Source organism: Chamaea fasciata, unplaced genomic scaffold (genome assembly GCF_029207755.1).
Source record: "Chamaea fasciata isolate MVZ Bird 193981 ecotype frontalis unplaced genomic scaffold, bChaFas1.0.hap1 SCAF_3, whole genome shotgun sequence".
Taxonomy (NCBI): Eukaryota; Metazoa; Chordata; class Aves; order Passeriformes; family Sylviidae; genus Chamaea; species Chamaea fasciata.
In genome coordinates this window covers 708,098-734,574 of record NW_027094088.1, presented here as the reverse complement: position 1 = coordinate 734,574, position 26,477 = coordinate 708,098, and the positions used below count along the sequence as shown (strand labels likewise).

At 61.5% G+C, this 26,477-nt stretch overlaps 1 protein-coding gene across 6 annotated transcripts; it reads right to left on the bottom strand.

The window, feature by feature from the left end:
• Window positions 1–1,555: 1,555 nt before the first annotated feature.
• CUL9 (cullin 9) lies at window positions 1,556–24,356 on the bottom strand. Of its 6 annotated transcripts, XM_066177634.1 has the most exons (43): window positions 24,288–24,329; window positions 24,096–24,180; window positions 23,921–23,983; window positions 22,256–22,855; window positions 20,343–20,497; window positions 18,796–19,329; window positions 18,220–18,358; window positions 17,040–17,230; window positions 16,190–16,553; window positions 15,809–16,019; window positions 15,377–15,584; window positions 15,074–15,267; window positions 14,744–14,961; window positions 14,379–14,604; window positions 13,887–13,992; window positions 13,412–13,639; window positions 13,188–13,278; window positions 12,949–13,120; window positions 12,686–12,791; window positions 12,437–12,532; window positions 12,186–12,361; window positions 11,823–11,956; window positions 11,561–11,737; window positions 11,226–11,335; window positions 10,856–11,038; window positions 10,560–10,717; window positions 9,258–9,468; window positions 9,012–9,171; window positions 8,738–8,901; window positions 8,472–8,589; window positions 7,651–7,847; window positions 7,311–7,570; window positions 6,870–7,233; window positions 6,452–6,592; window positions 5,090–5,254; window positions 4,838–5,001; window positions 4,620–4,713; window positions 4,365–4,439; window positions 3,760–3,870; window positions 2,968–3,085; window positions 2,544–2,677; window positions 2,269–2,360; window positions 1,556–1,917 (listed from the first exon to the last, which is right to left on the bottom strand). In XM_066177634.1, exons 4-43 carry the CDS (start codon window positions 22,839–22,841, stop codon window positions 1,725–1,727), a joined length of 7,524 nt encoding a protein of 2,507 aa, XP_066033731.1. In that variant the 5' UTR covers window positions 22,842–22,855; window positions 23,921–23,983; window positions 24,096–24,180; window positions 24,288–24,329; the 3' UTR covers window positions 1,556–1,724. The 6 variants fall into 6 exon arrangements, with proteins under 6 accessions (XP_066033731.1, XP_066033737.1, XP_066033734.1 ...); XM_066177640.1 differs by lacking the exon at window positions 24,096–24,180 and having other exon boundaries at window positions 24,288–24,356; XM_066177637.1 differs by having other exon boundaries at window positions 12,441–12,532; window positions 12,949–13,052; window positions 24,096–24,341.
• Between the last annotated feature and the right edge of the window lie 2,121 nt (window positions 24,357–26,477).

Genomic DNA, 26,477 nt, shown 5'->3' with positions numbered 1-26,477 from the left:
ATTCTTCATCCTTCCCCCTTCCCAGCAACTGACCAAACCACCCAGGGAAAACAGCTCCATGTCCTCTAAGAGCCCATTTTGACATGGAAGTTTACAACTTTGATGTTGGATCAGAACATCCTAAAGAGGCAGCTGCTCATAGGGATTTTCATATTCAAGGATTAACAGTCCTATAATGAGCTGAGTTCAGACCAGAGCAATCCAGGTCATTTTCTCTCTACAATGAATTTTTCCATTTACAAAAGAATGAAAGAAGTGAGTACAAGCAGGCCTCTGAGTAATAAACTCAAACTACCAAGTGAGTACTATCCCCTGCCCTGGAAAAGGACTGCTCCCATAGCAGAGCTCAGCAAATGCAGAAGGTTCAATCCCATTATACAGAGGTCCAAATCATCTCCCTACTTCCTCTCTTTTCCTGCCATAACTACTCTTGACCTGACCTTCTGCTTTTAAATATCTTCATCTTACCGTGTCCCTATTCCCATGGTATCCCAGTTCTAATTGTTTTAGCCTTCTTAATATTAGAAGAATGAAAAATCCTACATCCAAGCCAAATAACACCCAACCATTGTACACCCCTTTGGATTACTCCAGGCAGCAGCAAATGGAATCTCTGTTCAGTTCTGGGCCTCTCTGGAAGGTGAATCCAAGCTAGAACAGAGCAGGCAGCAGCATATCAATCTCAGACCTGTCTCATTCCTTCAGGATATGTGCCTGAACATAAAGAATCACTGTGGTGAGGTGAACATGCAAAACACATAACGTGCAAAATCAATCTCGTCCTCAACCTCACTTTTAGGAGCCATCATTACAATTTTTTACACACACCCCACATGGTAGAGACTCACAGAATGGGTGTTGCTGGAAGGGACCACAGTGGGTCTCCTGCTCCAGCCTCCCTGCTCAAGGAGGGTGGGCCCAGAGTTGGCCACTACACTCAGAGTGCTTCAGTAAAACATCAGAAGGCTTTAAAAAACTGTTTATTTTTTTTAAACAGAACTTTTTTCAACCCTTGTTCCTAAGGGTTTTCTTTTTTTTTCCCCCAAAGATACAGTACTATCTGAACAACCTTTGCATATATATATATATATAAAATATATGTGTGTGCATATACTTATAAACTTAAACAATCCTGCAAACTTGTGTCACTCACAGTAGCCCTTCCTCCTTTGTAACAGAGAAGAAAACTCCAACAGAGGGCAAAAATGCCCCTCTCAATCAGAGGAACCAAGCCACATCCACCTGTGGGTGGAGAGAATCCCACCACCTCCAGCTGGGAGGCTTTAACTTGAGTGTAAAAGCATCTTTTTACAGCAGTTCCAGACACCGGCCAGTGCTGGACAGTGCCATTCTGGGACACGTGCCCAGCCCTTGGGAGAGCACACCAAGGACAAGGAGCAGCCCTGTCACAGGTGGTGCTCACTCTGCAGATGGGCTGTGACTTCCTAGCTCAATTCAATACCTACAGGCAGAACTGGAGAGAAGGGGAAAAGGCAAGGAGATGTCTGTCTGAGAGAGGTGGCCGCAGTAACACAGACCAGCTGCCCAGAGCATGTTCCTGCATATTCAAGAGCCACTGAGCAAGAGACCTCCCAGAGGAAATGTTTTGTTCCATCTGAGAGCTCCTCCCTGCCTTTGAGGAAAAAACATTAATACAACCTGGGTGAGACAAAGTAGAGGCAGAGGTCCAAAGTGGCAGGCTGGCTGACAGAACACTTCTGGTGTTAGCTATGATAGCTGTCATCATCATCAAAGTAAGAATCACAATCTGACTCGTTATCAATCATAAAGTTGTCTTCATCGAGGTCATCATCGTCATCATAGTCCTCCTGCCACTGTGGATCATATTCCTCATCTTCAGCCTCCTTGCCTCCTTCGTCTGTGTTGGGGGAGTCACAGAGGATGATGCGTTTCTGCCTGTTGAGGAGAGCCGAAGAGCAGAGCCTGTGCTGTGAGCATCAGCTGCCACCCAGCCCCACAACACCCTCCTGCCACTGCCTCAGCATCCCCATCCAAAGGAGTTCCAGAGTCCAGGGAGAGCAGCTTCCATCACTGAGTCTGCCGGGGATGGAGCTGTCCTGATCACAGCTGCCTACAAACAGAGGTTTTGCTGCTTTCCCTACACCACTATGTCACTTCAACTGCTACCTCCAGCCACAAAACAGGATGCAAGCAATCAGTGTCAGTGAACACAGGAGAAAACTCTGCTCACCTCCTTTCTGTCTGCACTGACTCACCTTCCCCTGTCACCCCACTAAGAGAACTCACCCTGTACATGCAAGGGCTGAAGCAGGCACATTTGCAAGTTTCAGCTTTCTCTGAACAGCATCTCCTGAGGTCTGGAGCCCAACATGGAAATCCTGTTAGCAGGAAAGAACAGCCAAAAGAGACAGAAGCAGTATGTAAGTTGGGATGTATTCTGTGCTGCAAACCCCTACCCTGCACACACACAATCCCCAGTCTAGCCCCTCAGCTGATCAAGCCCTTCAGTTTGCCCACAATCAAACCAGAGCAGAGGCAGACAAGCCAGGAACAGCCCTCACCTGTGTGGAGTGCCAGAGGATGGCAAAGAGGCGCTCCCGGATCTGCCGCAGCAGCTCCAGACCCGCTCGGAAGTGCTCTGCCTTGAGGAGCCGGAGAGAAGTGGCCAAGTCCTGGTACTGCAGCAGCATTTCCTCTGCAATTCAAGGCCAACAGAGTCAATGCTGCCCCCCACACTCCTGAGCAGAGACCAAGTCCTTGGCTCTGACTTGTTCTTTCAGAGCAGAACACTGCATCCATCTTCACTAGCAGCCAAACTGCTCCAGTGGGCTCCCTCAGAAATGACATCAGCTAGGCAGACATGGACTGGGAGAAGTGAGGCCAGCTGGGTGTTGGTATACATGCTATTGCCCCGCTGCAGAGCTGCTGCTCTTTGACTACAGCTGGAAATACTAGTCACAACTTCCAAGAGGCTGCAGGACTTACCCAGAAGGATCTGCAGAGCATTAGTGAGCAGCTCCAGGCTCTCAGTCTGCTGTTCCACAATATCCATGCTCTCGGTGTCCTGGTTATAGTAGCTGTACACACAGGAGTAGGCCAGCACCTGGAAAAGTACAGATCATGTTGTTAAGCACCCTCCTTCAGCTTCAGAGTGGGCAAGAAGGGAGCAGCACCAAACTCTTCCAGACCTCAGTATTACCAGTGGCCTCTGGCTTGTGCCCATGGTCCAGGCTAACTAGAGCTACTGGCAGAATTGGAAACGAATGTGCAATTATTTTATATTGAAGTCTAAAATAGCTGACTGTTCCCACCTGCAAACCATCACAAGAACACAGACTGTAAATGCATAACAAGTGTGTCTGAGCAGTGGGCAAAGAGTCAGACCCCTCAGCACACAGGACTAGGCCGTGCTGGGCAGCCCAGGCTGAATGAAAGTGGCAGTGAACTAAGAGAATGGAGGCCAAAGGGAAGCAGGCAGGGTGCTGTACAGCACCCAGAGCCCACAGCAAAGGCATTTCAACAAGCGGCGAACTCCGGTTATGAATGAATGACCCGACTGTAGGGAACACTGCAAACAGAGCTCAGCTCGGACTCAAAGCAGGGAAGGGCAGACATGAACTCTTCCCCTGTCCTGATGCTACTCCTCCCTTCAAGCTTTCTCTGTCTCCTCTTGTTTGGAGAAGAACAAGGTTGGCGTCTCCTCACTTTAGGAAAGGCATGAAACACACCAACAGGATTAAGTCTAAATCCCAGCAAGACTTTATTATCCAGCCTTACCTTCCGTGCCTGTTCCAGCACTTTGCAGGCATCAAGAACAAAGGTCAGGTTCCTAATTTTTGGCATCTCTCTGATGGAAGAAATGCTGTTCCTTAGACTTATGGCAAATTCCTGCAATAACCAAAGGAGGGGGGGAAAAGAAGTCAATGTCACTGTCAAGCTCCACAAGATTGCTGTAAAAACAGCACCTTCCACACAAATAATTGCTTAGCATTCTGAATTGCCATCCCAGAAGATGCAGGCAGCAGCAGAGCACTTAATGCATCCAACTATGACATTTCTACTGTGCCATCACTTCAACCTTTTACAGCACCTCAGCTCTGGGCAGAGCTCAGCCTTCAGTCACCACTGCTTCCAACTCCTGCCCCTCTCTAAGCCCCTGAACACCACAGGTCAGGTGCTCAGTTTCCACAACAGACTGGACAGGAGAAAGCAGCCAAGGACCACTCCTCAATGCCAGAGCCAGGGCAAAATGACCATCCAGTGATCCCCAGCTGGATGTGAGGCCTGCTGCTAAGCAGAGAAGACACTGACCCAAGAGCAGGTGCCCTGCTCCCCAGGGCTGAGCAGCAGCCAGCACCTGCAAGGGAAAGAGGAGGCCCTACCCTGGCCTGGTGATGAAAGGTGCATCTCTCATTGTAGTCCTGGAAACGCTTCTCCTGCCAAGCTGCTTTACTCACCTGTAAGAAAAGGGGCAGGAAATTGCAGCAATTTCCTACAATACCAGGAAATGCCAGTATTACTGCCAAATTCACAAAGTGCAGGGTAAAGGGCCCAAGTGGAGATCCTTACCATCTCTGAGAGGGGACGGGGGCCTCTGAACACAAGGCTGACCCAAGCAGACACAGCAAAGCACTCACCATAGCAGAGCAGTTGTAATAATCCTTGTGATTGGGCCTCCAGGGCTTGAGGCAGCGCCAGCAGAAGCCGTGGTTACACTTGGCACAGGTCATACTGCACAAGGACAGTGGGAAGCACTCAGTGCTGACAGCTCCTGCCAGTGCTCCCCTGCAGCAGCACAGCCAGGGGCTGTGCCCCCCAGCCACAGACACGGCAGCAAACAAAACTGGCTACTCACTGCAGGCACCCCTCATTCTTCTCTATCTGAGCCTGGCAGTTCGGGCAGTGCTTTGAAATGAGCTTAGCCAGATGTTTGCTTTGGGCTTCACTTGTCATTCCCTCATAGTACCCATCATCATCCACCCACCGAGACATGTGGCTACAGCTGGCAGGGTAATGGGCCTGAGAGAGAGAGAGAGAGAGAAAAGGACAATCACACAACAGCAGAAGGGTGTGTGCCCAACCTAGGACAGCACAGTCTGCTCCTCACCTCTGGGAAGTTGCAGTTAAAGCAGGATATCCAGGAGCACTTGGAACAGGCTGCTCCATAACCAAGTCCATCCTTAAGCAGGATCTGATCACAGCCCTGAGGGTTGGTGCACCATGTCAGGTTGGAGCAACACTCCACATAGCGCCTGAGGAGGGCTTTTTCATACTGTAATGGGAAGCCAGGAAGGAGATTTAAGCCTGAGAAGCTGCATGGTTGAGCCTTAAAAGCAGGATCTGGTGCCCTGGGCTATGCATCTCACCAAAACTGCTCACAAGAGAACAGCACTCAGTCAGTTTACCCTCTCACTCCCTTTGTGTTCATTTCTCTATCCCCCGTGTCATATCCGGAAGCTGTTTCATCTCACAGAATTGCTGAGGTTGGAAGGCATTTCTGGAAATAAAACCTGGTCCAACCTCTCCAGCTTAAAGCAGGATTGCTGAGGACTGTGTCCAGTTGGATTTCAAATATACCCAAGCACAGAGATTACAAACCTCTCTGCCCAAACTGCTCCCATGCCTCACTACCCTTACTACTGAAAAAAAAAAACCCCAACAACAAACCAACCCCAACAACCACTTTTCTTATGTTTAAATATTATTCCAGCATTAAATCTTCAAAGAATAATCTAGTTATTTTGAGCTCAGGATTGGACCAGAGACTTCCACAGAATATTGCAACCCAAAATATTCTATGACTGTTTGTGTGACTCTGCACCAGACATTAACAGTCCAGCCACACCACTCACTGATCAAAAGGAAAACATAACATTTCAGTGAGAGCATCAGAGCAAGTTGTTAAATTTAGCTGCTGTTTATGTCCACCTGCAATAATAATTTCTTTTTATAAAGCAGTCACAGCAACAAGCTCCTAAATCCTGCTCTCAGACGTGTGACTGGGGGATTTGCAAAGGCACTAAGGACTAATTATCCAGATATATGCACTGACTCTCCAAACACATCCTAAAAAACACAAGACAAAAGATACACCTGTCAAACAACAGAGCAGTGTAAAAGAGACTGTTCTGCCCAGCAATTAACAGAGTCTGTCATGTGACAGCTACAGCTCTGCCATGAGGTGGGGAGGGCATTCAGCCCTAAAAACTGAAAGAAAAAGTCTGCTTTAGAACAAGCAACCACTGAAATGTTGCTTGCCAGAGATCTATTTAGAGGAAATACCACTGTGCTCTTCTGTTGATGCTATGCTTTCCTGAACAGCTGGGAGTGACCATAACCAGAGACAACAGACAAAATCTGCCCACCATTACCACGCTGCCAGTCTTGGTAACGGGAAGGGGAGAAGCAGCAACAAAATCATCTGATAGTGCTGACCCTTGGACACCCAGCAGCCACCCCGGCGCCTCACCTTGGCTATGATCTCCTGGGAGGACAGGATGGAGCAGATGAAGGCTGTGGTGGGCTGAGCACGGCACTCGGATATGGGACAGGTGCAGTTGACAATCATGTTCTGCTCAATGCGAGTTGTCAGGTATTCCCTCCAGCAGGGCTGCCAGGGCACAAGAGGAGACATCAGACCTGACGCTGGGAGCCCTCCCCACCCAGCAGAGGGTGCACAAAGCCCCACAGATCACCCCAAAGCACAAAAGCGGGAATAGATAAACCAGGGAGTGAAGGATCACAACAAAAAAGCGAGCTGAGAAAAGAGAATGCATAAGCTCCGAAAAAATGCCCTGATAACGCCTTCAGACAAAGAACAGCTGCTCCAGGTAGACAGCAGCAATTCCCTGTCAAGCACCAGGAACCAAAAGCCCCAGAACCTTCACCTTGCAACAGTAGTGCATGCAGCAAAGGGTTGGTGGCTTCTCAGTGGGACACAGCTGGTTCACACAGACTGGGCAGTGGGCTCCAGGGCTTGGGGGAGGCTGGACGTCCTGCACTTGCAGCCCTGAGGAGATGAGCAGGGCCTCACGGTTCTCCATGTAGCACTGGATCAGGAAATCCACATTCCACCTACAGTGCATGAGGAGGTGCTGAGCAACGTCATCCGGAATGCTGAGAGTATCCTGGACCTGCTGAACTGTCTGGTTCATGAGCAGCTTTGCCTCCTCCGGGCTGAGCGTGTGCCCCATGGGCACCTGCAGCATTGCCATGAGATATTCTTCTGCCCTGTCTGCGCCAGGACTCCCCCTGACACGGAGAAACGGGTCACGTTCACACAGAGTCGAGAGGCACACCCCTCCACACCTGGTGACGTGCACCCCTACCAGTGCAGGCTGTTCCTGCCGTCCTCCTCCAGAGATGCCTGGGCTGGCCTGCACTGGAAAGTCATCTGTGCCTGGCCACCGGGAGGGGTTGTGGACTCGGCAGAGATGTACTCCAGGACATGAGGCCTCCCCTCCTGGCGCCGGAGGTAGCCCTGGTTCAGCAGGTGCAGGACGCAGGACAGCACGTCCACGCTGTGGCAGCAGAAGCTCAGGAACTGCACCCCTGGCCCCAGCTGGCCCTTCTGACAGGCATCGATCACCTGCGGCAGCAAGGGAGCCCCGCTGCAGCCGCTGCAGCCCCCGGGCGGCCCCCGAGCCCCCCTGCAGCAGCAGCCCCTACCCTGAACACCAGGCTGTCCACGTGCAGCTGCTTCTCCGCCTTGAGGATGCGCGTGATGAGGCAGCACAGCACGTTCCTCTTCCTCTCCAGGGCGCTCACCTCGGCCCTCTCCGTGCGCAGGTACCTCTGCTGGGGCAGCAGCCTCAGCCGGCGCCCCGAGCCCTGGGCCAGCCCCGCCTGGTTCAGCCGCAGTGCACCTGGAGCCAGCGGCACCCCGGGCTCAGCCAGGCCTGGAGCTGGGCCTGCAGGAGCCCCAGGACACACGTGGGGCCGGGGGAGCCCAGCTGGGCCTCCTGCGGCTGCGGGCGGCTGCCCACCGCAGCCTGGCCCCACGCGTGGCCCCAAGGCCCGGCCACGCATGGGCCCTGGGCCCCAGGGACATAGACAGACCCCAGGGACACTGACAGACCCCAGGGCCACAGAGACAGACCCCAGGGCCACAGAGACAGACCCCAGGGCCACAGAGACAGACCCCAGGGCCACAGAGACAGACCCCAGGGACACAGAGACAGACCCCAGGGACACAGACAGACCCCAGGGACACAGAGACAGACCGCAGGGACACAGACAGACCCCAGGGACACAGAGACAGACCGCAGGGACAGAGACACAGACTCCAGGGACACAGAGACAGACCGCAGGGACAGAGACACAGACTCCAGGGACACAGAGACAGACCTCAGGGACACAGACAGACCCCAGGGCCACAGAGACAGACCCCAGGGCCACAGAGACAGACCCCAGGGCCAGCCACCCACACTGACCTGCTCCCCCTGCATGGCCCCTCCCCAGCCCACACATCACCCCAGCCCCACACTCACCCCCAGCAGCGCAGCTCCCCAGCAGGACGCCCCGGCCGTGGGTCAGCGGGCTCAGGGCGTGGTGCACCAGGTCAGCAGGCAGCCCCGTGGCCTGCAGCAGGGCCTCCACAGCCACCTCCTGCAGCACGGGGCGGGAGGGCACGGCCAAGGCTCGCAGTGGGCTCCGTGCCCCAAACTCCGCCGGGGACCCCGCCGGCAGGGCAGGGGGGACGCAGCCCCGCCCCAGCCCCCAGCGCCCCCCGGCCCCAGCGTGGCCCCGGCCCTACCTGGGCGCTGTTGAAGCGCAGCAGGATGTACATCTGCAGCGTGGACACGTGCAGGATGCAGTCTCCAAACTGCAGCTCAGCGTGGCCCAGCCACGTCCACTGCAGCCGCCGGGGCTTGGTGCACTCCCAGCCCAGCTGGCTCTGGCCTGCCAGGGACAGCGGCGCTGCCAGGGACAGCGGCAGGGACGGGGACCAGCCCCGCCAGGCGCTCCCAGCCCACCGGCACCGGGGGCCGAGCTGCCCCGAAGGGCCTGGGCTCAGCCCCAGCACTCACTCTGCCGGCAGAAGTCGGCAAACTCCTCCAGGGTGGAGCTCAGCACGGCCGGGAAAAACCTGGCGGGGTTGTCCATGTGACAGAGCGGGGACACGGGCCAGCAGCGCGGGGACAGGGCCAGCACCTTCACCTCTGCCGTGTCTGGGGCCGCTCCCAGCTCCTGGGCACGGGGCAGCCCGAGTCAGGCCCGGGATCCCCGCGGGGAAAGCCGCGGCTCTGCCCTCCCCGCGCCCCCATCCCTCTCACCTGGGCCGGGCCCGTGCCCGGCTCCAGCAGCCGCCTGTCCTGCTCCTGCAGCTGGAAGAGGCGGAACTGCCGCTGCAGCTCCTCCGACTCGGCCAGGTTGCTCAGCATCTCCTGGGGAAAGCGGCTGGGGAAGCACAGCCCCATCTGCTCCACGATGCCTCCTTCCAGCCACGATGGCCCTTGTGTCAGCAGCCGGTCCCCCAGGTAGAGCCTGCGCAGCCACCAGCTTCAGCCAGGGCTGGGCCGGCCCCGTGGCCACCAGCCACGGCCAGGAGAGCCACAGCCCCGCGCCCGGCCGCGCCCCACGGCCCCCGGGCCTGGCAGGACACAGGACACACGTGTGTCCTTCTGTGCCAGCGGGGAATGGGGCTGCACACAGTGACAGCACACACGTGTGTCCCGTGTCCCCAGCCGGGAATGGCCCTGCACACACTGACAGCACACACGTGTGTCCCGTGTCCCCAGCCGGGAATGGCGCTGCACACACTGACAGCACACACGTGTGTCCCGTGTCCCCAGCAGGGAATGGCGCTGCACACACTGACAGCACACACGTGTGTCCCGTGTCCCCAGCAGGGAATGGCCCTGCACACACTGACAGCACACACGTGTGTCCCGTGTCCCCAGCGGGGAATGGCACTGCACACACTGACAGCACACACGTGTGTCCCGTGTCCCCAGCAGGGAATGGCGCTGCACACACTGACAGCACACACGTGTGTCCCGTGTCCCCAGCAGGGAATGGCCCTGCACACACTGACAGCACACACGTGTGTCCCGTGTCCCCAGCAGGGAATGGCGCTGCACACACTGACAGCACACACGTGTGTCCCGTGTCCCCAGCAGGGAATGGCCCTGCACACACTGACAGCACACACGTGTGTCCCGTGTCCCCAGCAGGGAATGGCGCTGCACACACTGACAGCACACACGTGTGTCCCGTGTCCCCAGCAGGGAATGGCGCTGCACACACTGGCAGCACACACGTGTGTCCCGTGTCCCCAGCAGGGAATGGCGCTGCACACACTGACAGCACACACGTGTGTCCCGTGTCCCCAGCAGGGAATGCCACTGCACACACTGACAGCACACACGTGTGTCCCGTGTCCCCAGCAGGGAATGGCGCTGCACACACTGACAGCACACACGTGTGTCCCGTGTCCCCAGCAGGGAATGGCACTGCACACACTGGCAGCACCCACGGGCCCCCCACAGCCCAGGAAAAGCAAAGCAGGAGCAGCACTGCCACACCGGGCCGGGCTGCACCGCGGCCCTGCACCTGGGGAGACACGGCAGCCTCACCTGTAGAAGTGTTCAAAGGTGTGGGCAAGCTCCAGGCCACTGAAGACGACAAAGGGCTCCAGGAACTGCTGCAGCCGCTCCAGAGGCTCCGTGCTGCCCGCAGCCCTGCGGAGCTCCTGGATCTGCACGTCCAGGTAGCGGGCAAACTGCTCACTCACCTGCAGGGACGGGGCTGGCTGACCACAGGACGCCGGCACGAGCCCCACACACCTGAGCTGGCCGCCACCTGTGGCTCAGGGGGAACGGGCAGCCCACCCCGAGCCCGCCCCGGGGCCGTGGGCCGCTCCCCGACTCACGTGCAGGGCGGTGAGGAAGGGGAGCCGCAGCAGAGCCCCCGCAAAGCCCTGGCCCAGGGCCAGCACAAAGGCGGCCTGCTGCCCAAAGAGCTCCTCCGTGGCCCCGCGCAGGCGCTGGTACAGCCGGCAGTAGCGCTGAGCGAGGTCCGGGGCCTGCCCCGCCGCCTGCAGGAACCGCTGCACCTGCGGGGGCAGCGCCGGGGCTGAGCGGGAGCGGGGTGTGCCCCGGGAGCAGCGCTGCCCAGACTGCACAGACTGCCCGGACTGCCCAGCCCTGCCCAGGCTCCCAGGGCACTGCCAGACCCCACTCCCTGCTCCAACCACCCAGGGCAGGTCCCACAGCCCTCCCCGCTGGCCCTCCAAGCTCTACCTGCTGCTGCACCACGCCACGCCAGCACCGCGACATTCCCCACAGGCCTCTCGACTTCTCCCCCGTTGCAGGCCTGGCCAGCGCCTCCTGGCTCTCGCCCTCCTTCCCACCTGCCGAGGGTCGGCCTCAGCGGGGCTCCACGGGCGGGCCCCACACGCCCCCCCGCCGCAGCAGGGCTGAGGGCACGCCGGGGAGGCGCGGCCACGCTGGGGCACACGAGCCTTCCCCGCTCGGGCGCCTCCGTGCCCGGACGCTCCCCGGAGGAGCCCCGGGGCCCCCGCCCGGCCCCGCAGCAGCGCCCACCCGGCCCCGCGCAGGGCACGGCCCAGGCTCACCAGCTGCCCGCGGCCGCTCGGGCTCGGCGCCGCCGGGCTCCACGTGCACCAGGAGCCGCGTCAGGCGCCGCACGCAGGAGCCGAAGGCGGCCCCGCGGGCCCCGGCGCGGCGGGGCAGCTCCGCGCTCTCCAGGTACTCGCCCAGCAGCCAGCCCAGGGCGCTGACTCCAGCGGCGTCTGCGGGGCCAACCACGCTCAGAGCCGGGCGCCTCTGCCTCTGCCTGGGGCGCGGCGCGGGAGGCTCCCCGAGGGCGCGGGGTACCTGGGCTGGTGATGCTCCGCACCAGGGGGGTCACCAGGGCCTCCCAGAACGTCCTGCCCAGGGCCCGGGCCGCCTCGTCGTCGGGAAGGAAGCGGTCGGCAAAGCCCTGCTCGTGCCGCAGCGCCCGGTTCAGTCTGCAACGGCCACGGGGCAGCACGCCGTGCCAGGGGCTGCCCGGCCCCAGGGGAAAGCACGGCGGGGCCGGCTCCCCGCTCTGCCCCCGGCCGAGGCACCGGGGCTCGCTGGCCCCGGCGGCCCCCGGCGGCCCCCGGCGGCCCCCGGCGGCCAGGGAGGGCCCCTCGCCGTCCCTGGGACCTGCCCCTGCCAGGCGGGGGCCGCGCAGGGCCTGCGGCCACGACCCACCTGCCAAAGAGCTGCAGCAGCTGCCCCCGGTCCCGGCGGATCTCCTGGCTCCAGGCGTGCGCCCGGGCGCTGCAGGACAGGAACGTCCGCCGGCACAGCTGCTCCTTGAAGACGGGCCACAGAGTGGGCTTGGGACCCAGCACCTCGATGCCACGCACACGAGTGTCAATGCCACCCTGCGGAGAGCAGCAGCACCCTCAGCTCCCGGGCCGCGGCCGCCCCCGCCCGCCCCGGCCCTGCTCCCCTCCCACCTGCTGGCACCGCTTCACCCGGATCTGGACGACGGGCCAGAAGCGGCTCATGTTCTCCAGCAGGATCACTCGGCTGTCCGAGGGCAGGACGGTCACCTGCAGGGAGGCGCCGAGCCCTCGGCATCGCGGGCAGCCTGCAAAAGGCTCCCGCCCTTCCCACCTCCCCCGGGCACCTCCCGGGGCTCCCACCGGGGCCGCCCCTCCGCGGGCACGGCGAGCAGCGGCGCCGCCGCTCCCCGCGGGACTCACCGCGTTCAGCTCCGTCCTGATGGCGGCGGCGCTGTCCCCGCCCAGCACCACCACCCGCGACGGCATGTAGCTGGAGTCCTCGCCGGCCACCAGCATGCTCAGCTCCCTGCGGCGCAGCACAGCACAGCACACGGGCGGCTGCCCGGCCGCCCCCAGAGCCCCCGCGGGCCCTGCCGCCCGTGTCCCCCCGTCCCCGGGACGGGGCCACCGTGGCGGGGCCGGCGCTGACCCCCCGGCCTCTCCCCCCGCGGGCCCAGCCCCACCTGATCACCACCCCGCACTGCATGTGCACGGTGATGAAGTGGGAGCCCGTGCTGCCGTTGGACTCCCAGTAGGTCTTGGGGTTCCTGTCCGTCAGCCTGCCGGCCTGGTGGGAGTTGGAAGAGACCTGCACCTTCTCCCAGCACTTGTCCTCCTTCACCTCCATGCCGGAGCCTGCGAGCAGAGCACGTGCAGCTTCCAGCCGCCCAGCCCGGGGCCAGCTCCCCCTGCCTGCACCCACCTCGGCACAGGTTGTGCAGGAAGACATCAAAGAAGGGGATGCCGATGGGCTGCTGGCTCCGGCGGTGCTCCTCAATCTGCCCCAGCACCAGCTGCGGGACGGGGCAAGGCTCTCACCTCGAGGGCTCCAACCCTCACCCCGCAGGGCCGTGCCCGGCGGAGAGCACAGGGCCGTCCCTCGGGGCCAGGACAGCCCGAGGCCCCAGCCCCAAAGCCCCGGCCCACCTGCATGCAGCCAGCCAAGATGCCGCCGGCCAGCTCCTTGTACAGCCGGGCGTACTTGTCACACTCGGCCACCAGGTCGAGCAGGGCCGGCGCCAGCGGCGGCACCGAGCTGTGCCTCTCCAGGGCTTTGGACACGGCCTCCCGGGCGCCCACGCGGCACATCACCACCACGCAGTCCTTGCTGGCGCTGCCCAGGCGGTGCAGGAAGCCGACGACCTCCTGCAGCACCTGCCGGGACGCGGCCCTGGGCACGCGGGGCACCGCCGCCGGCTCCGCGGGCCCCAGCAGCCCCGGGCTCCGCCGCCCTCATGCCAACCCCAGCGGCACCACCGGAGCCCGGCCAGGCACAGGCAGCCCGGCACACCAGCACGCGAGGCCGGGCTGCCACCAGCGCAGCCCCGCTTGCCCGGACCAGGCCTGGCCGAGGCACAGCCGGCACAGCCGGCACAGCCGGCTGCGCTCCTGCGCCCCTCACCTCCCAGCTGCTGCTGTGGCTGCTCAGCAAGGACACGCAGGGCTCCACACACTCGTGCCAGGGCAGCACATCCTCCTGATAACGGTCCAGGAACTTGTTCAGGATCCTGGGTGACCGAGGGGCCCGCTCAGGCCGGGGCACGGGGACAGCAGCGCTACAGGCGGCCCCGCTTCCCTGCCCCACCTGGAAGGCACCTGCCAGGGACTGCCAGCCAAGGCTCCCCTGGCACCTTGCACGCCCCACCAGACCCAGGCACGTCCTCTGCTGCCCCCGCACGTCCCCACAGCGGCCAGGCACAGCTGCCGTGTCCCCACTCGGCCCTGCGCCCCAGCACGCTCCAACCAGCACCTGCCCGCGTGCCGGGGTGAGCCTGCCCCCAGTGAAGAGCACCCCACCAGGGCCCGCAGACAGGCACTGGGCGTCCCCGACGTGACCAGCAGCTCTCCCACACCTGCTGAGGGGCGCCCAGACCCCCCAGGCCCCCGCACCCACCTGAGGACGCTCAGGCTCACGGCCTTCTCCGTCCCCAGCAGCTCCAAGCTGCGCAGCAACAGCTGGAAGCAGCCGTGGTCCTGCAGCAGCTGGGCCACCTGGCCAGAGGGAACAGGGCCTCGGCCGCAGAGCTGCCTCTCCAGGGCCACCACCACCTCCTTGGACAAGGCACCGTCGTCCAGGACACCCAGCAGCATCCGCACGCCCTGCGGGTCCAACGGGACCTCTGCGCCCGCCGGGACAGGGACACGTGAGCGCAGCCCGGCAGCCGCAGGAGCTGCTGCAGCCCCTCGGGGCTCGGCCCTGCCAGCCCTGCCCGAGGCTCCCGCGGCGCCCCCGGGCCAGGGGGGCGGCACGGCCGGTACCTGCGGCCTCCGGGCCCGGGGGCAGCCGCTGCTCCGCCAGGCGATTGATGGCGCCGAGGGCCAGCGCCGCCCGCGGCCGCCCGCCGCTCTGCCGCTCCGTCCAGCAGCTCTGCAGCACCGCCGGGAGACCGCAGCTCGCCAGCTGCTCCGCCAGGCCCCGGTGCCCGTCCAGCAGCACGTTCACCACCAGCAGCCCGTTCCGCACCCCCGCGGAGCCCCTGCAGGGACGCGGCCGTGCCACTCTCCTGCCCCGGGCACACACGGGCCGCCCGCCCGCCCTTCCCCTGCAGATTCCCCCCGGGCCCGGCCGCCCGCCACGCTCTGCCCTACCCCGGGACCCTCTGCATGGTGCTCAGGGCAGCGGGGATGCAGCCCAGCAGGCCGGCAGAGCCATCGCCGGAGGCTGAGCCGATGCTGGCAAAGATCTCCCGCATCATCTGCGCGTCGCCGTGGGTCCAGGGCGAGCCCTTCCCCGCGGCTCCTCCCGCCTCTCCGTCCGCAGCTCCCACCAGCACCTTCAGCGCCTGCGGGCCGAGAGCAGCCGGGCCAGCGGCCCCTCAGCACGGCCGGGCAGCCCGCGGCCCCCGCCCGGCCCGGCCCGGCCCGGCCCGGCCCGGCAGCCCCGGCACTCACCGCCAGCCCGGCGTGCTGCACCAGCGCGGAGCGGCCGTGCAGCCGCATGCAGCCCAGCACGGCCCGCACGCCGCCCTCCGTGGCGAAGGGCAGGCGGCACCGGCCGCGGGACAGCAGCGCGGCCGCCAGCCGCAGCGTCACCGCCGCCAGCGCCTTCTCCGCCGCCTCCGCGCTCAGCAGCTCCACGGCCACCCGCGCCAGCCTCTCCCTGCGGGGACCGGACACCTCCGCCGGAGCCTCCGCCGCCGCGGCCACCCGGCGCCCCGGGCCCCGCCGGCCGCCTCCCCCCCGCCCTCCCCGCCAACGGGGACAAAGGGACACAAACCCGCCTCTCCTCCGGCACCTCCCGCCCCTCCAGCCCGGCGCCGTCCCCACGCTGCCCACCGGGCCCTCCCCAGGCCGCCCGAGGGGTGAGCGGCACCCGCGACTCACCCGGCGCTGCCGGCGCCCAGCCCGCCCTGGGCTGCGCCCACTCGCTGCTCCCACTTGGGCTCGTCCTCCTCCTCCTCCAGGATCTTCAGGATGTGCCGGAGCCCCGCCAAGCGCGGCCCCAGCGCCGAGCTGCTGCTCTGGATCACGTCCAGCGCGGCCGCAGCCCCGGCCGGCGAGCCGCCCTCGCTCGGGCCCTCGGAGCCGCCCAGCGCTGGCCGGAGGGGCGGAGGCGTCAGGGCGGCGCCGGCACCTGCGGCACCGCCCGGGGCCACAGGGCACGGAGCTGCGGCCACAGGCATCCCACCGCGGCCAGCCCCGGCTGCGCGGCCCCAGCCCTGCCCGGAGCCCTCCCCCGGGCCCCGGCCTGGGCCGCGGCATTACCCTGGCTCTGCTCCTCCGACGCCTCTGGCAGGAACAGCCCTTCCCTCTCCAAGAGCTCGCTGAACAGCTGCGAATCCGCCTCCGCTTCCACCCTGCGGCCTCGCGGCGGCCCGGGGGCTGCACCGAGCTCTCCCTCCGCCGCCCCGGCCATCGCGCCCTCGGGGCCGCTGTCACCCTCTGGGGACACCGCCGCGCCCCCTCCACCGTCCCGCCGCGGCGCCCGGCCGGGGAAGTGTCGGCCGTAGACACGGGAGCCGCGCAGGTCCCGCAGGTCCCTGCCCTGGCACCGCTTCTCCAGCACCTGCAGCACCTCCTGGGCCAGCTCCGCAGGTACCGACAGCTGCACCAGCGCCTCTTCGTCCACCTGCGACACCGCCGCGACGGGGCCCGGTTAGCGCGGGCTCGCCGCGCGCCCCGCGGCCCCGGTGGCGGCCACCGGCCCACGGGACACAAAGGCCGCCCCGCCAGAGGTGCCCGGGGCCACTCCCCGCCGCCAGCCTCCCCTGGCTGCGCCCAGCCCGGCTCCCACCTCCCACACCTCCCAGCCGTGCTCACCACCCGAGCGCAGCTGGCACCACGACCCCAGGGCCGTGCCTCGCCTGCCCAAACCTGGCTGCACACTCACTGCCAGCCAGGGGACGCTGCCTTTGCTCTCATCTGCCCTCCCTGCTCTGCTGGGCCAAGCTCCCCGCGCTTCCATCGTCCCCACCCACCCTCCTCCCACTGCTGCCGCCGCACTCGGGCTGTCCCTGCACAGCTCGCGCTGCCCATCTCCTCTGGCTCTGGTCCCTTCCCCGGTGTCCCCTCTGCTCCTCCCTCCCATCTCCCTGCTGCAGGCACCGGCCCCTACCTGCTCTCCCAGGTGCTGCTGGATGAGACAGGTGATCTCTTCCTGCTCCTGCGCTTGCAGCTTCCTCACGAAGAAGAGCAGCTCCCACCACTCGGCGCGGCTCAGCGCCTCGGCAGCCTCGGGCAGGCGCTGCCCCAGGTAAGGCAGGGAGTACAGCCCCCCCGGGGGCCTGCACAGGAACGGCTGCGGAGCTGCAGGGAGCGGAGCAAGGCACTGTCAGCCCTGCCGAATCCCCCAGCCGCTGCTGCGCACCCCACGTTTCAGTTCATATTCTGTGTGGGGTATGATGCCTGGAAAGAGTTCTACACAAAAGTGAAACAGAGCTCCCGCTTCTCCCACAATCAGAAAGAGTATGAAAAGGAGAAATCTAGCTAAGTTTGACGCTGCACACTGACATGAAGTTAAACCTTTAACTACAAGAGATAAAAGCCATTTAAGAAACCATCTTTTACACTGGCAATATTTTCAAAGTGTGCAATTAGCTGCTGATCTCATCAACATTCTCTCCTGCAGCCAGTAAATCCAAACCACTACACAAATTGTATCCCAGAAGATCACAGCTGTGATAAAAGAGTTACTTTAATAGGTTTCCCTGGTTAGAATCATGTCAGCTGCTGAACAAGAAAGGGGTATCTGAAGACTGGATTCTGCCTTTTATTTTCTTCCAGTACGCGGGCGACGTTAAATGATTCTAGGAAATGCTGCAGATGTCTTATGAAAACAGTTCTTTAATGCTTTAACACCTTGTTAAAAGCCTAACAGTATGAAGTTAAACGAGCTGTTGCTATGTTAATACTTTTAAAAACTCTTATCACTTACTTAAGGGGACTTGAGTGTCCCTAAACAGCTTCATCTCAGAGAAATTCTACCTTCATGTTTTGGCAGTTTGGTCAGTTAGTTCAAATGTAAAGTTTTGACAGCTGCAGTTTAAATCAAATCTATGCTTTTTATATCATTATTTTCATTATACATCTTGAGAGAAATCTAGGGTTCAAAAATACTCCGTTCACTCCCAAGCCACGCAGATCCTTAACTAGCTTTCCATGGTCACACAAACTAACAGTGCTTTCTAAACCCAGCCTGCTGCTTGCCGTGTGTTTGGCCATATAAAGCTCACCACTCCTCTCCCACAGGGTAATCAGAAAGAAAGAGATGCTATACACACGCATCACAATCTCACCTGTGTCTAGAGTAAAGCTCTTTCTCACACTGTATTCCTTTTCCTGAGCAGCAGGGTCTTCCCTCTGCTCCCCAAAGCCAATAATCTCCAGGATGTCCCAACGCATCCAGCAGGTCCGACCCGTTGACTGCCATAAGACCTGTGGGTCAAACAAATCCAGATCATCAGATCTGCTCACTTGTTCAATCCTCCTGCTACACTTGTCCTCCCATTTCCCAAATGCCTGGGGACAGGAAGCAGTGCTCAAGTAGAACACCACACAATTTATGTACAGATTTCAGCGCACACTGTCTGGTTTTTGTAAGAAAGATGGGGACAGGCGTTTTGTCAAGGCCTGTTTTAGAGGCTAAGAAACCTTAGCAGCACAACGCATACAAAACCAGAGTAGCCTTCCATGCAACCCACCCTCCAGCTCTGGAAGGGGAATATTTAGCCAGGACAGATGCAGACAGTGATACACATTATGCCACGCCTATTGTCCAACTTCCTGCACATAAAGGCATCATTAGGAACTCATCAGTCACCCTGGTCACTCCCCTCTGCCACTGCAGCCAGAACAGTCTCCCCATGACCTACCTGGACTGTGTGCATGCCGTTTGTGCTCTGGAGAAACTCTCCCTCCTCCCCAGCTCTAACGTCACCGCAGTCCTCCAGCAGGCGCACCCGCATGCCGCGCACCAGGTTTGCCTGCAAGTACTCCACGTAGTCACTGCTGTCTGCAAAGTCGGACGCAGTCAGGAAGGCACAGCCCTGCTTTTTGTGAGGAGCAGCGTTTGAAGGCAGCACGGGCTTTTGGGCAGCGGCGCCGGCCGGGGCCCTGTGCTGGAAGATGGAGCGCGCGGGGCGAGGCCGCGGCTCCCGCTGGGGCAGCGCCTCTGCCCCGTGCCGCTGGCTCCAGCCCATCACGTGCACCAGCTCCGAGAGGAGCTTTGCCATGGCCATGCTGAGCTCAAACTGCTGCTTCACACGGCTGCTCTCCTCAGGGACAGGGCTGGCCACGGCACAGCCCTGCTGCTCCTCTCCCTGCTCCACGTCGCTGCTCAGCTGCTCCAGGAGAGAAGTCACGCACAGGTAGCGCTTCACCAGGACCAGCAGCTGCTTCCCAGGGATCTGCAGCAAGCGCAGCCTCACACTCAGCCTGCACAGCACCTGCAGCCCCAGCTCCTGAGCCGGCTCTGCCAAGAGCCAGCCCTGCTCACCTGCCCACCCTCAGCTCCCCTCCTGTGCCAGACAGGGCTGCCAGCCCTGGCCCCACTGCCATCCCTGGCCCCACTGCCAACCCTCCTGGCCCCACTGCCAGCCCTGGCCCCACTGCCATCCCTCCTGGCCCCACGGCCATCCCTCCTGGCCCCACTGCCATCCCTCCTGGCCCCACTGCCATCCCTCCTGGCCCCATTGCCATCCCTCCTGGCCCCATTGCCATCCCTCCTGGCCCCACTGCCATCCCTCCTGGTCCCACTGCCAGCCCTGGTCCCACTGCCATCCCTCCTGGCCCCCACTGCCATCCCTCCTGGTCCCACGGCCATCCCTCCTGGCCCCACTGCCATCCCTCCTGGCCCCACTGCCAGCCCTGGCCCCCACTGCCATCCCTCCTGGCCCCACTGCCATCCCTCCTGGCCCCCACTGCCATCCCTCCTGGCCCCACTGCCATCCCTCCTGGTCCCACTGCCAGCCCTGGCCCCCACTGCCATCCCTCCTGGCCCCCACTGCCATCCCTCCTGGCCCCACTGCCATCCCTCCTGGCCCCATTGCCATCCCTCCTGGCCCCATTGCCATCCCTCCTGGCCCCCACTGCCATCCCTCCTGGCCCCACTGCCATCCCTGGCCCCCACTGCCATCCCTCCTGGCCCCACTGCCATCCCTCCTGGCCCCACTGCCATCCCTCCTGGCCCCACTGCCATCCCTCCTGGCCCCACTGCCATCCCTCCTGGCCCCACTGCCATCCCTCCTGGCCCCCACTGCCATCCCTCCTGGCCCCACTGCCATCCCTCCTGGCCCCACTGCCATCCCTCCTGGCCCCACTGCCATCCCTCCTGGCCCCACTGCCATCCCTCCTGGCCCCCACTGCCATCCCTCCTGGCCCCTGCTGGCCCACAGGGCTCCTGTGGCAGGTCTGTCCCCACCTGTGGGAGGTGAATCCCCTCGAAGGACATGCAGGGCTCTGCAGGGGATGTGATCTCAGCAAACAGCTCCAGCAAGGTGCAGCGGCTGTCAAAGTCCATGTGCTGCTCAATGCCATCCTGCTGGCTCAGGGACAGCAGGACATAGGCCCGGCTCCCTGCAGCAACAGCAGCACAAAAACTCTTCAGGCCCCGGGAAGAAAACCCTCACCCCACGCTCCCTGCCAGACACAGAGCTGCAGGGAAGGAACACTTTGCTGCTCAGTGTCACCTGGTCCACGTGCTGTCCCTTCCCCTGGAGCGGCAACATTCTGCTCCGTGGTGTGCTTTTTCTACCCCTACCTAAAGCTGCGAGACTCTCACAAAGCAGCAGCCCCAAATAACTGACCCCAGAACAGGGTCCCAGGGAAGAAAAGAAGTCAAGTTTTAACCTGAATCAGCCCGCCTCTGCCCCACTTCAGAGCTGCATGAACTCAGGGACAGGACAGGGAAAGCCAGATCTCCTGTGGGGTACACAACCAGCAACCTTCCAGCGGCACCCAAGCCTCACTGGGCACTTCCAAGCCATGGCAGCACCTCTTAAATGAGGACTAGCCCCTATCCAGGGCCTGAGGAAAGGCTCCCTGCCAAGAACAGGCCAGAGACTTTCCAATGACAGCTTGGAGCAGAGACACCCCACACTCTCCCAATCTCCTTGGCCTATGTCCTCCTAACAGTTAACCAGCATCCCAGCTCAGAAACCTGGCAGGGGAAAGAGTTTCTGACTCCCAAGAGCAGTCCAGACAACTGCAGCCAAGGGAGTCTGGAAGGCCCGGACTGATTCCTCCCCTTTTGCCAAGAGACACGCTGCTCCCCGGGCTCACCCCGCTCCCCAAGGCCCGGCACCCCTCAGTGCCCAGCAGGACCCTCAGCTGCCCCAGCAGGACCCTCAGTGCCCAGGAGCACCCTCAGTGCCCAGCAGAACAGAACCCTCAGTGCCCAGCAGAACCCTCAGTGCCCAGCAGAACCCTCAGTGCCCAGCAGAACCCTCAGTGCCCAGCAGGACCCTCCGTGCCCAGCAGGACCCTCCGTGCCCAGCAGAACAGAACCCTCAGTGCCCAGCAGAACCCTCAGTGCCCAGCAGAACCCTCAGTGCCCAGCAGAACCCTCCGTGCCCAGCAGGACCCTCAGTGCCCAGCAGGACCCTCCGTGCCCAGCAGAACCCTCCGTGCCCAGCAGAACAGAACCCTCAGTGCCCAGCAGAACCCTCCGTGCCCAGCAGGACCCTCAGTGCCCAGCAGGACCCTCTGTGCCCAGCAGAACCCTCCGTGCCCAGCAGGACCCTCCGTGCCCAGCAGGACCCTCAGTGCCCAGCAGGACCCTCCGTGCCCAGCAGAACCCTCCGTGCCCAGCAGGACCCTCAGTGCCCAGCAGAACAGAACCCTCAGTGCCCAGCAGGACCCTCCGTGCCCAGCAGAACCCTCAGTGCCCAGCAGAACCCTCCGTGCCCAGCAGGACCCTCAGTGCCCAGCAGGACCCTCCGTGCCCAGCAGAACCCTCCGTGCCCAGCAGAACAGAACCCTCAGTGCCCAGCAGAACCCTCCGTGCCCAGCAGGACCCTCAGTGCCCAGCAGGACCCTCTGTGCCCAGCAGAACCCTCCGTGCCCAGCAGGACCCTCCGTGCCCAGCAGGACCCTCAGTGCCCAGCAGGACCCTCCGTGCCCAGCAGAACCCTCCGTGCCCAGCAGGACCCTCCGTGCCCAGCAGAACAGAACCCTCAGTGCCCAGCAGAACCCTCCGTGCCCAGCAGAACCCTCCGTGCCCAGCAGGACCCTCAGTGCCCAGCAGGACCCTCCGTGCCCAGCAGGACCCTCCGTGCCCAGCAGAACCCTCCGTGCCCAGCAGGACCCTCCGTGCCCAGCAGGAGCAGCCCCCACCTGCATCGTGCGTGCCCAGAGCGCGCAGCATCTGCCCGGCGCCGCGGCGGATCCGCGTGTCCCGGTGGCCCAGCAGCGCCAGCAGCAGCTCCAGGGCTCCCGTGTCCCTGAAGGCGCCCGCCAGGGAGCCGATGGCGGCGTAGGCGCCCAGCACCTGCAGCGTGCTCAGCACGGAGCCCCCGGCCGCGCCGCCCTCGGCCACCTGGCGCCGGGCCCGGCGCACCAGGCTCCCGACGTCGGCCTCCATCTCCCGCAGCGACGCCTCGTCCAGCGGGACGCCCGACGGGCCGGGCGCCTTCTCCTCCCGCCCGGGCCCCGGCGGCCTCCTCCGGGCCAGCAGCGCCGGGCAGCCGGCGCGGACCTCTTCCGCGGACATCCACAGGGAGACGCGCTCCGCCCGGGGCTCCGCGGGGCCGGCCCCGCCGCCTCCCGCCGCTCTCCCCTCCGAGCCGAGCACGCTCCAGCGCACCAGGTACTCCGGGCGGCCGTCGGGGCCCGGCCGCTGCCGCAGCAGCTCCTCGGGGCCGGCCTGCAGCCCGGGCCCCAGCTGCACCAGCAGGCTGCCGGCGGGCTGCTCGTTCACCATGGCACCGCGCCGGCCTGCGGGGACACGGGGGAGGCAGGGTCAAGCTTTCGTCTCTCAGCTACGGGCTCAGCAAAGCACGAGTCAGTGCAAGAACACACTAAAAAGCCATCCTGGCATTTCTTCTAACGAGTAATCTGTAAGTTCCCATCCCAAACTATCCTAAAAACGAGAAGTTCCTCCAGCACAACAATCTACCCTGAGGGTGAAAAATAAGTGCGCCTGTAACAACAAAAAAATTTCTCCCACTAGAATCAGGAAAGAAAACATGCAAACAACCCAAGAGTGCATAGATTTAACAGGCAAGTAAAAGGTCTTTTACTAACTAATAGAATAATTAACAAGAAAATTATTAACCAGCTGGAAGTTGCCCTCGAGGTTTGTAAAAACTGAATAGCAGACAGCATGGGGCCATAATAAAGAGCTTTCTGAGCCTTCTGAACTTTTACTGCATCCCTCAACAGCAAGCAGCCAGCACTGACAGGAGGAGTGGTCGAGGCACAGCTTTTGATCCCGAGATCCTACACCCAGGATCCTGAAAGCTTTGAAGGAAAACCCACTTTGCAGAGGCTCACGCTCCCCTTCCAAGAAATGAAGGCAGTTTTTCATAAACAAAACCGGCTCTGAGCATTGCTGGCACACACCCAGTGAGGTTCTCCTCAAAAAAGAAATTAACCCAAAGCATGGAGGCAAACCGGGCCCTTTAATGAGACAGCAAATAATGAAGGGAGGTTTTAGTCCCGTTTGCATCCCCGCCACTGCCCACAGCATGACCCGCACTGCAAGGAAGACACAGCGCTGCCCTGCTCCCATCCAGCTAAGAGCAGCCTGGAAACGCCTGGGAATTCGCTGACCAAGACTGAGGGCCAGCAATCTGCAAAGGCAGCTGCGGGCAAAGCCAGGGGCTGAGCTCCCGAAGACGGTTTGTTTTGTCCCAAAGACACCAGAGGAACACTCATCACCCCATGTTTAACCACAGGAGACGCTAACATCCAAGACTACGAGTTTTAATGGCACATTAGAAGCATTTTCGAGATGGGGCAGAGAGAAGCAGCCTGAGCTCCCAGGACATTCACACACACCTTCAATCGCGCTGCCTTCCTTGGAAACCGCAGCAATGCCAGACGGGAATCTTCTCGCAATCTCTGCAATTAAAAGACCACGCTATTCTGCCGAGCTTTGTACCAGCAGTAATCTTTTGCATTCTCCTGTACTGTTCAGATGCCACACCGCAAGCCAAAGAATCGTCTCCCTTACATGAGCTCGTACAGGGCACACGCACGCAGAGGACAGCTCGCACCGACGTGCCTCGGTCCCGGCGCCGCGGCACACACCGGCCTTCCTGCGGGCCGTCCCGCCGCTGAGCCGGGCCCTCCGCTCACCGCTGTCCCGCTGCCCCCGGAGGCACGGTGAGCCGGGCACGGCACGGCACACGGGGAGCCGACTCACCCCGAGGGAGGAGGAGGGAAGCGGCGCCGCCGGTCCGGTCCTGCCCGCCGCTCCAGAGCGGCTCCGGTGCCACCGGGAGCGCCGGAAGCAGCGCGCCGCTTCCGGGCCCGCTACGGCAGGCGGCGAGGGACAGGGGAGCGGCGGGAGCTGCGCGCTGCGCTGTCCCCGCCGTGTCCCCGCCGTCCCTCGGAATCCCGGGATGGGCCGGGCTGGATGGCATCACAGTGGGGTCACTTGGCCAAACTTCCCTGCTCAGGCAGGGTCATGGCAGAGCTCGGGGCACAGGATGGTGTCCAGATGGTTCTTGACTATCCCCAGCGAGGGAGGCTCCACACCCGCTCTGGGCAGTCAGTCCCAGTGCTGGGGCACTGCACAGTGAGGAACCTCTTCCTCACGTTCCTGTGGAATTTCCCGAGCTGGTTGCCTCTGGTGCCACTGCCCGGGCCCAGCCTGGCCCCTGCTGCGCCCTCCCTGCAGGCACTGACAGACACGGAGCAGGTTCCCTCTCAGGGGCTCTCCTCCGGGATGGACAGCCCCAGCTCCCTCAGCCTTTCCCCAGAACTGAGCCGCTCCGGTCCCTCCATCATCATCTGTGCCCTCTGCTGGGCCCGCTCCAGGAGCTCCCTGTCCCTCCCGTCCTGAGGATCCAGGGCTGGACACAGCACCCCGGAAGAACAGAAGCTGCAGGCTGAAGGAGGCATCTGCTAGAGCGAGCTGCTCTGGTAGCGAGGTGATGAGCTGTGCTGTGGGTTGGTACCATTTCTCTGGTGATTAATTGTCTTCGTCAAGGGCTGTAGCAGGATGGGTGGCAGGAAGGTTAAAAGCTTGTCATGTCAGCACTAATATTACTACTGCAAATGCACCGTAAATCAAGAATTACAGTGCAGCAGTGTCAGGCTGGGGTGGTTCCAGCCCTGCAGCCGCCCTCCACCCGCCGTGCTGGCCTCAGTGACAGCTGGCTGCTCCCGGCAGGTTTGGGGCTCTGGCACTGCCCTGCTCTCAGTGCTGCTGGAGGGACACTGAAGCCAGCTGCACACAGCCTGGCCTGCTTCCAGCTCCTTTCCAGCTTTGCGGTCACACTGATCTGAACTGCCCGCACCATAAAATCTAAAGTCTTATCCTCGGCCCACACTTCCCTTCCTTGGGGTGCAGGTTTCTGTCAGTCTGATAAGATTTGTTTTAAATTATAGATGAACATTGAAATCACCAGCTAACTGGATGAGACTTTGCTTTCTTATTTGATCCTGGAGCAATTTGTGTGCATCAAACCTAATTCCTACCCTCAGTACTAATTCAGTGGATTAGACAATTCCCATGTTTTACAATAGCAATCAGCAATTAATCCAAACAATATAATTGCAATTAATTATAGGCTGGATAAAACTCTGCTGTGCTGCATCAGTTGGAGGGGACCATCCCCTAAAGCCGTGGCACCGATGGTGGTTTGTAAATGTTTGCGTTTCTAAACCACGCTCTTGTCTTCTCCATTAGTACACGTGATCTCTGTTGAGGCTATTGATTCTCTCTTTCCAGAGTCCTGTGGATGCTCTTGAAATCTCCGTTCTTAATTAATTAAAAATTAATATGTCATTTTCCTTCCCCACTCACTGCCAAGACATTTTGTTTGTGACAAGGAGAGGTTTTCTGTGCTATTCACACGGCCTGCTTATGTCTTTGCTCTGATGGTCTCCACGCCTCACTTAGTAGGTAATTTATCCTAAAAATAAAGATTTTACCTGTGATACCTTGCTCCGTGAGTGACACGCAGCCCCCTGTGCACAGGTGAGGTGGGATAGCTTGTGCTGGAAGGGCGTTTGTGGTACTGAACCACGAGCCACAGGTGTGTAGGCACAGGGCTAAAAGTGAGGCAGCACTGTAAAAGCGAGGCCCCTCACCTCCTAAAGGGGAAAGAGCCGTTTCAGCTGTCTTTTGCTCCTAAGTACTTGCTGTACAATCCTCTCCCCTCCTGAGGGATGTTCTCCAAACTGCACAATTTATCAGTGCTAAGCTTTCCTCACACGAGGTTGGCATCTGCTCCAGGCCCTGATGCTCTGGAGCAGCCAGCAGTTGCAGTTTTAGCTGGCATACTCTGCCCCAGCAGCCCTGATGACTGCAATGAGCACCTCTCCCTTTGGTTTTATTCCCACCTTCGGATACTTTACGGAGCCTCCACGTGCCCTTGATCCGGCT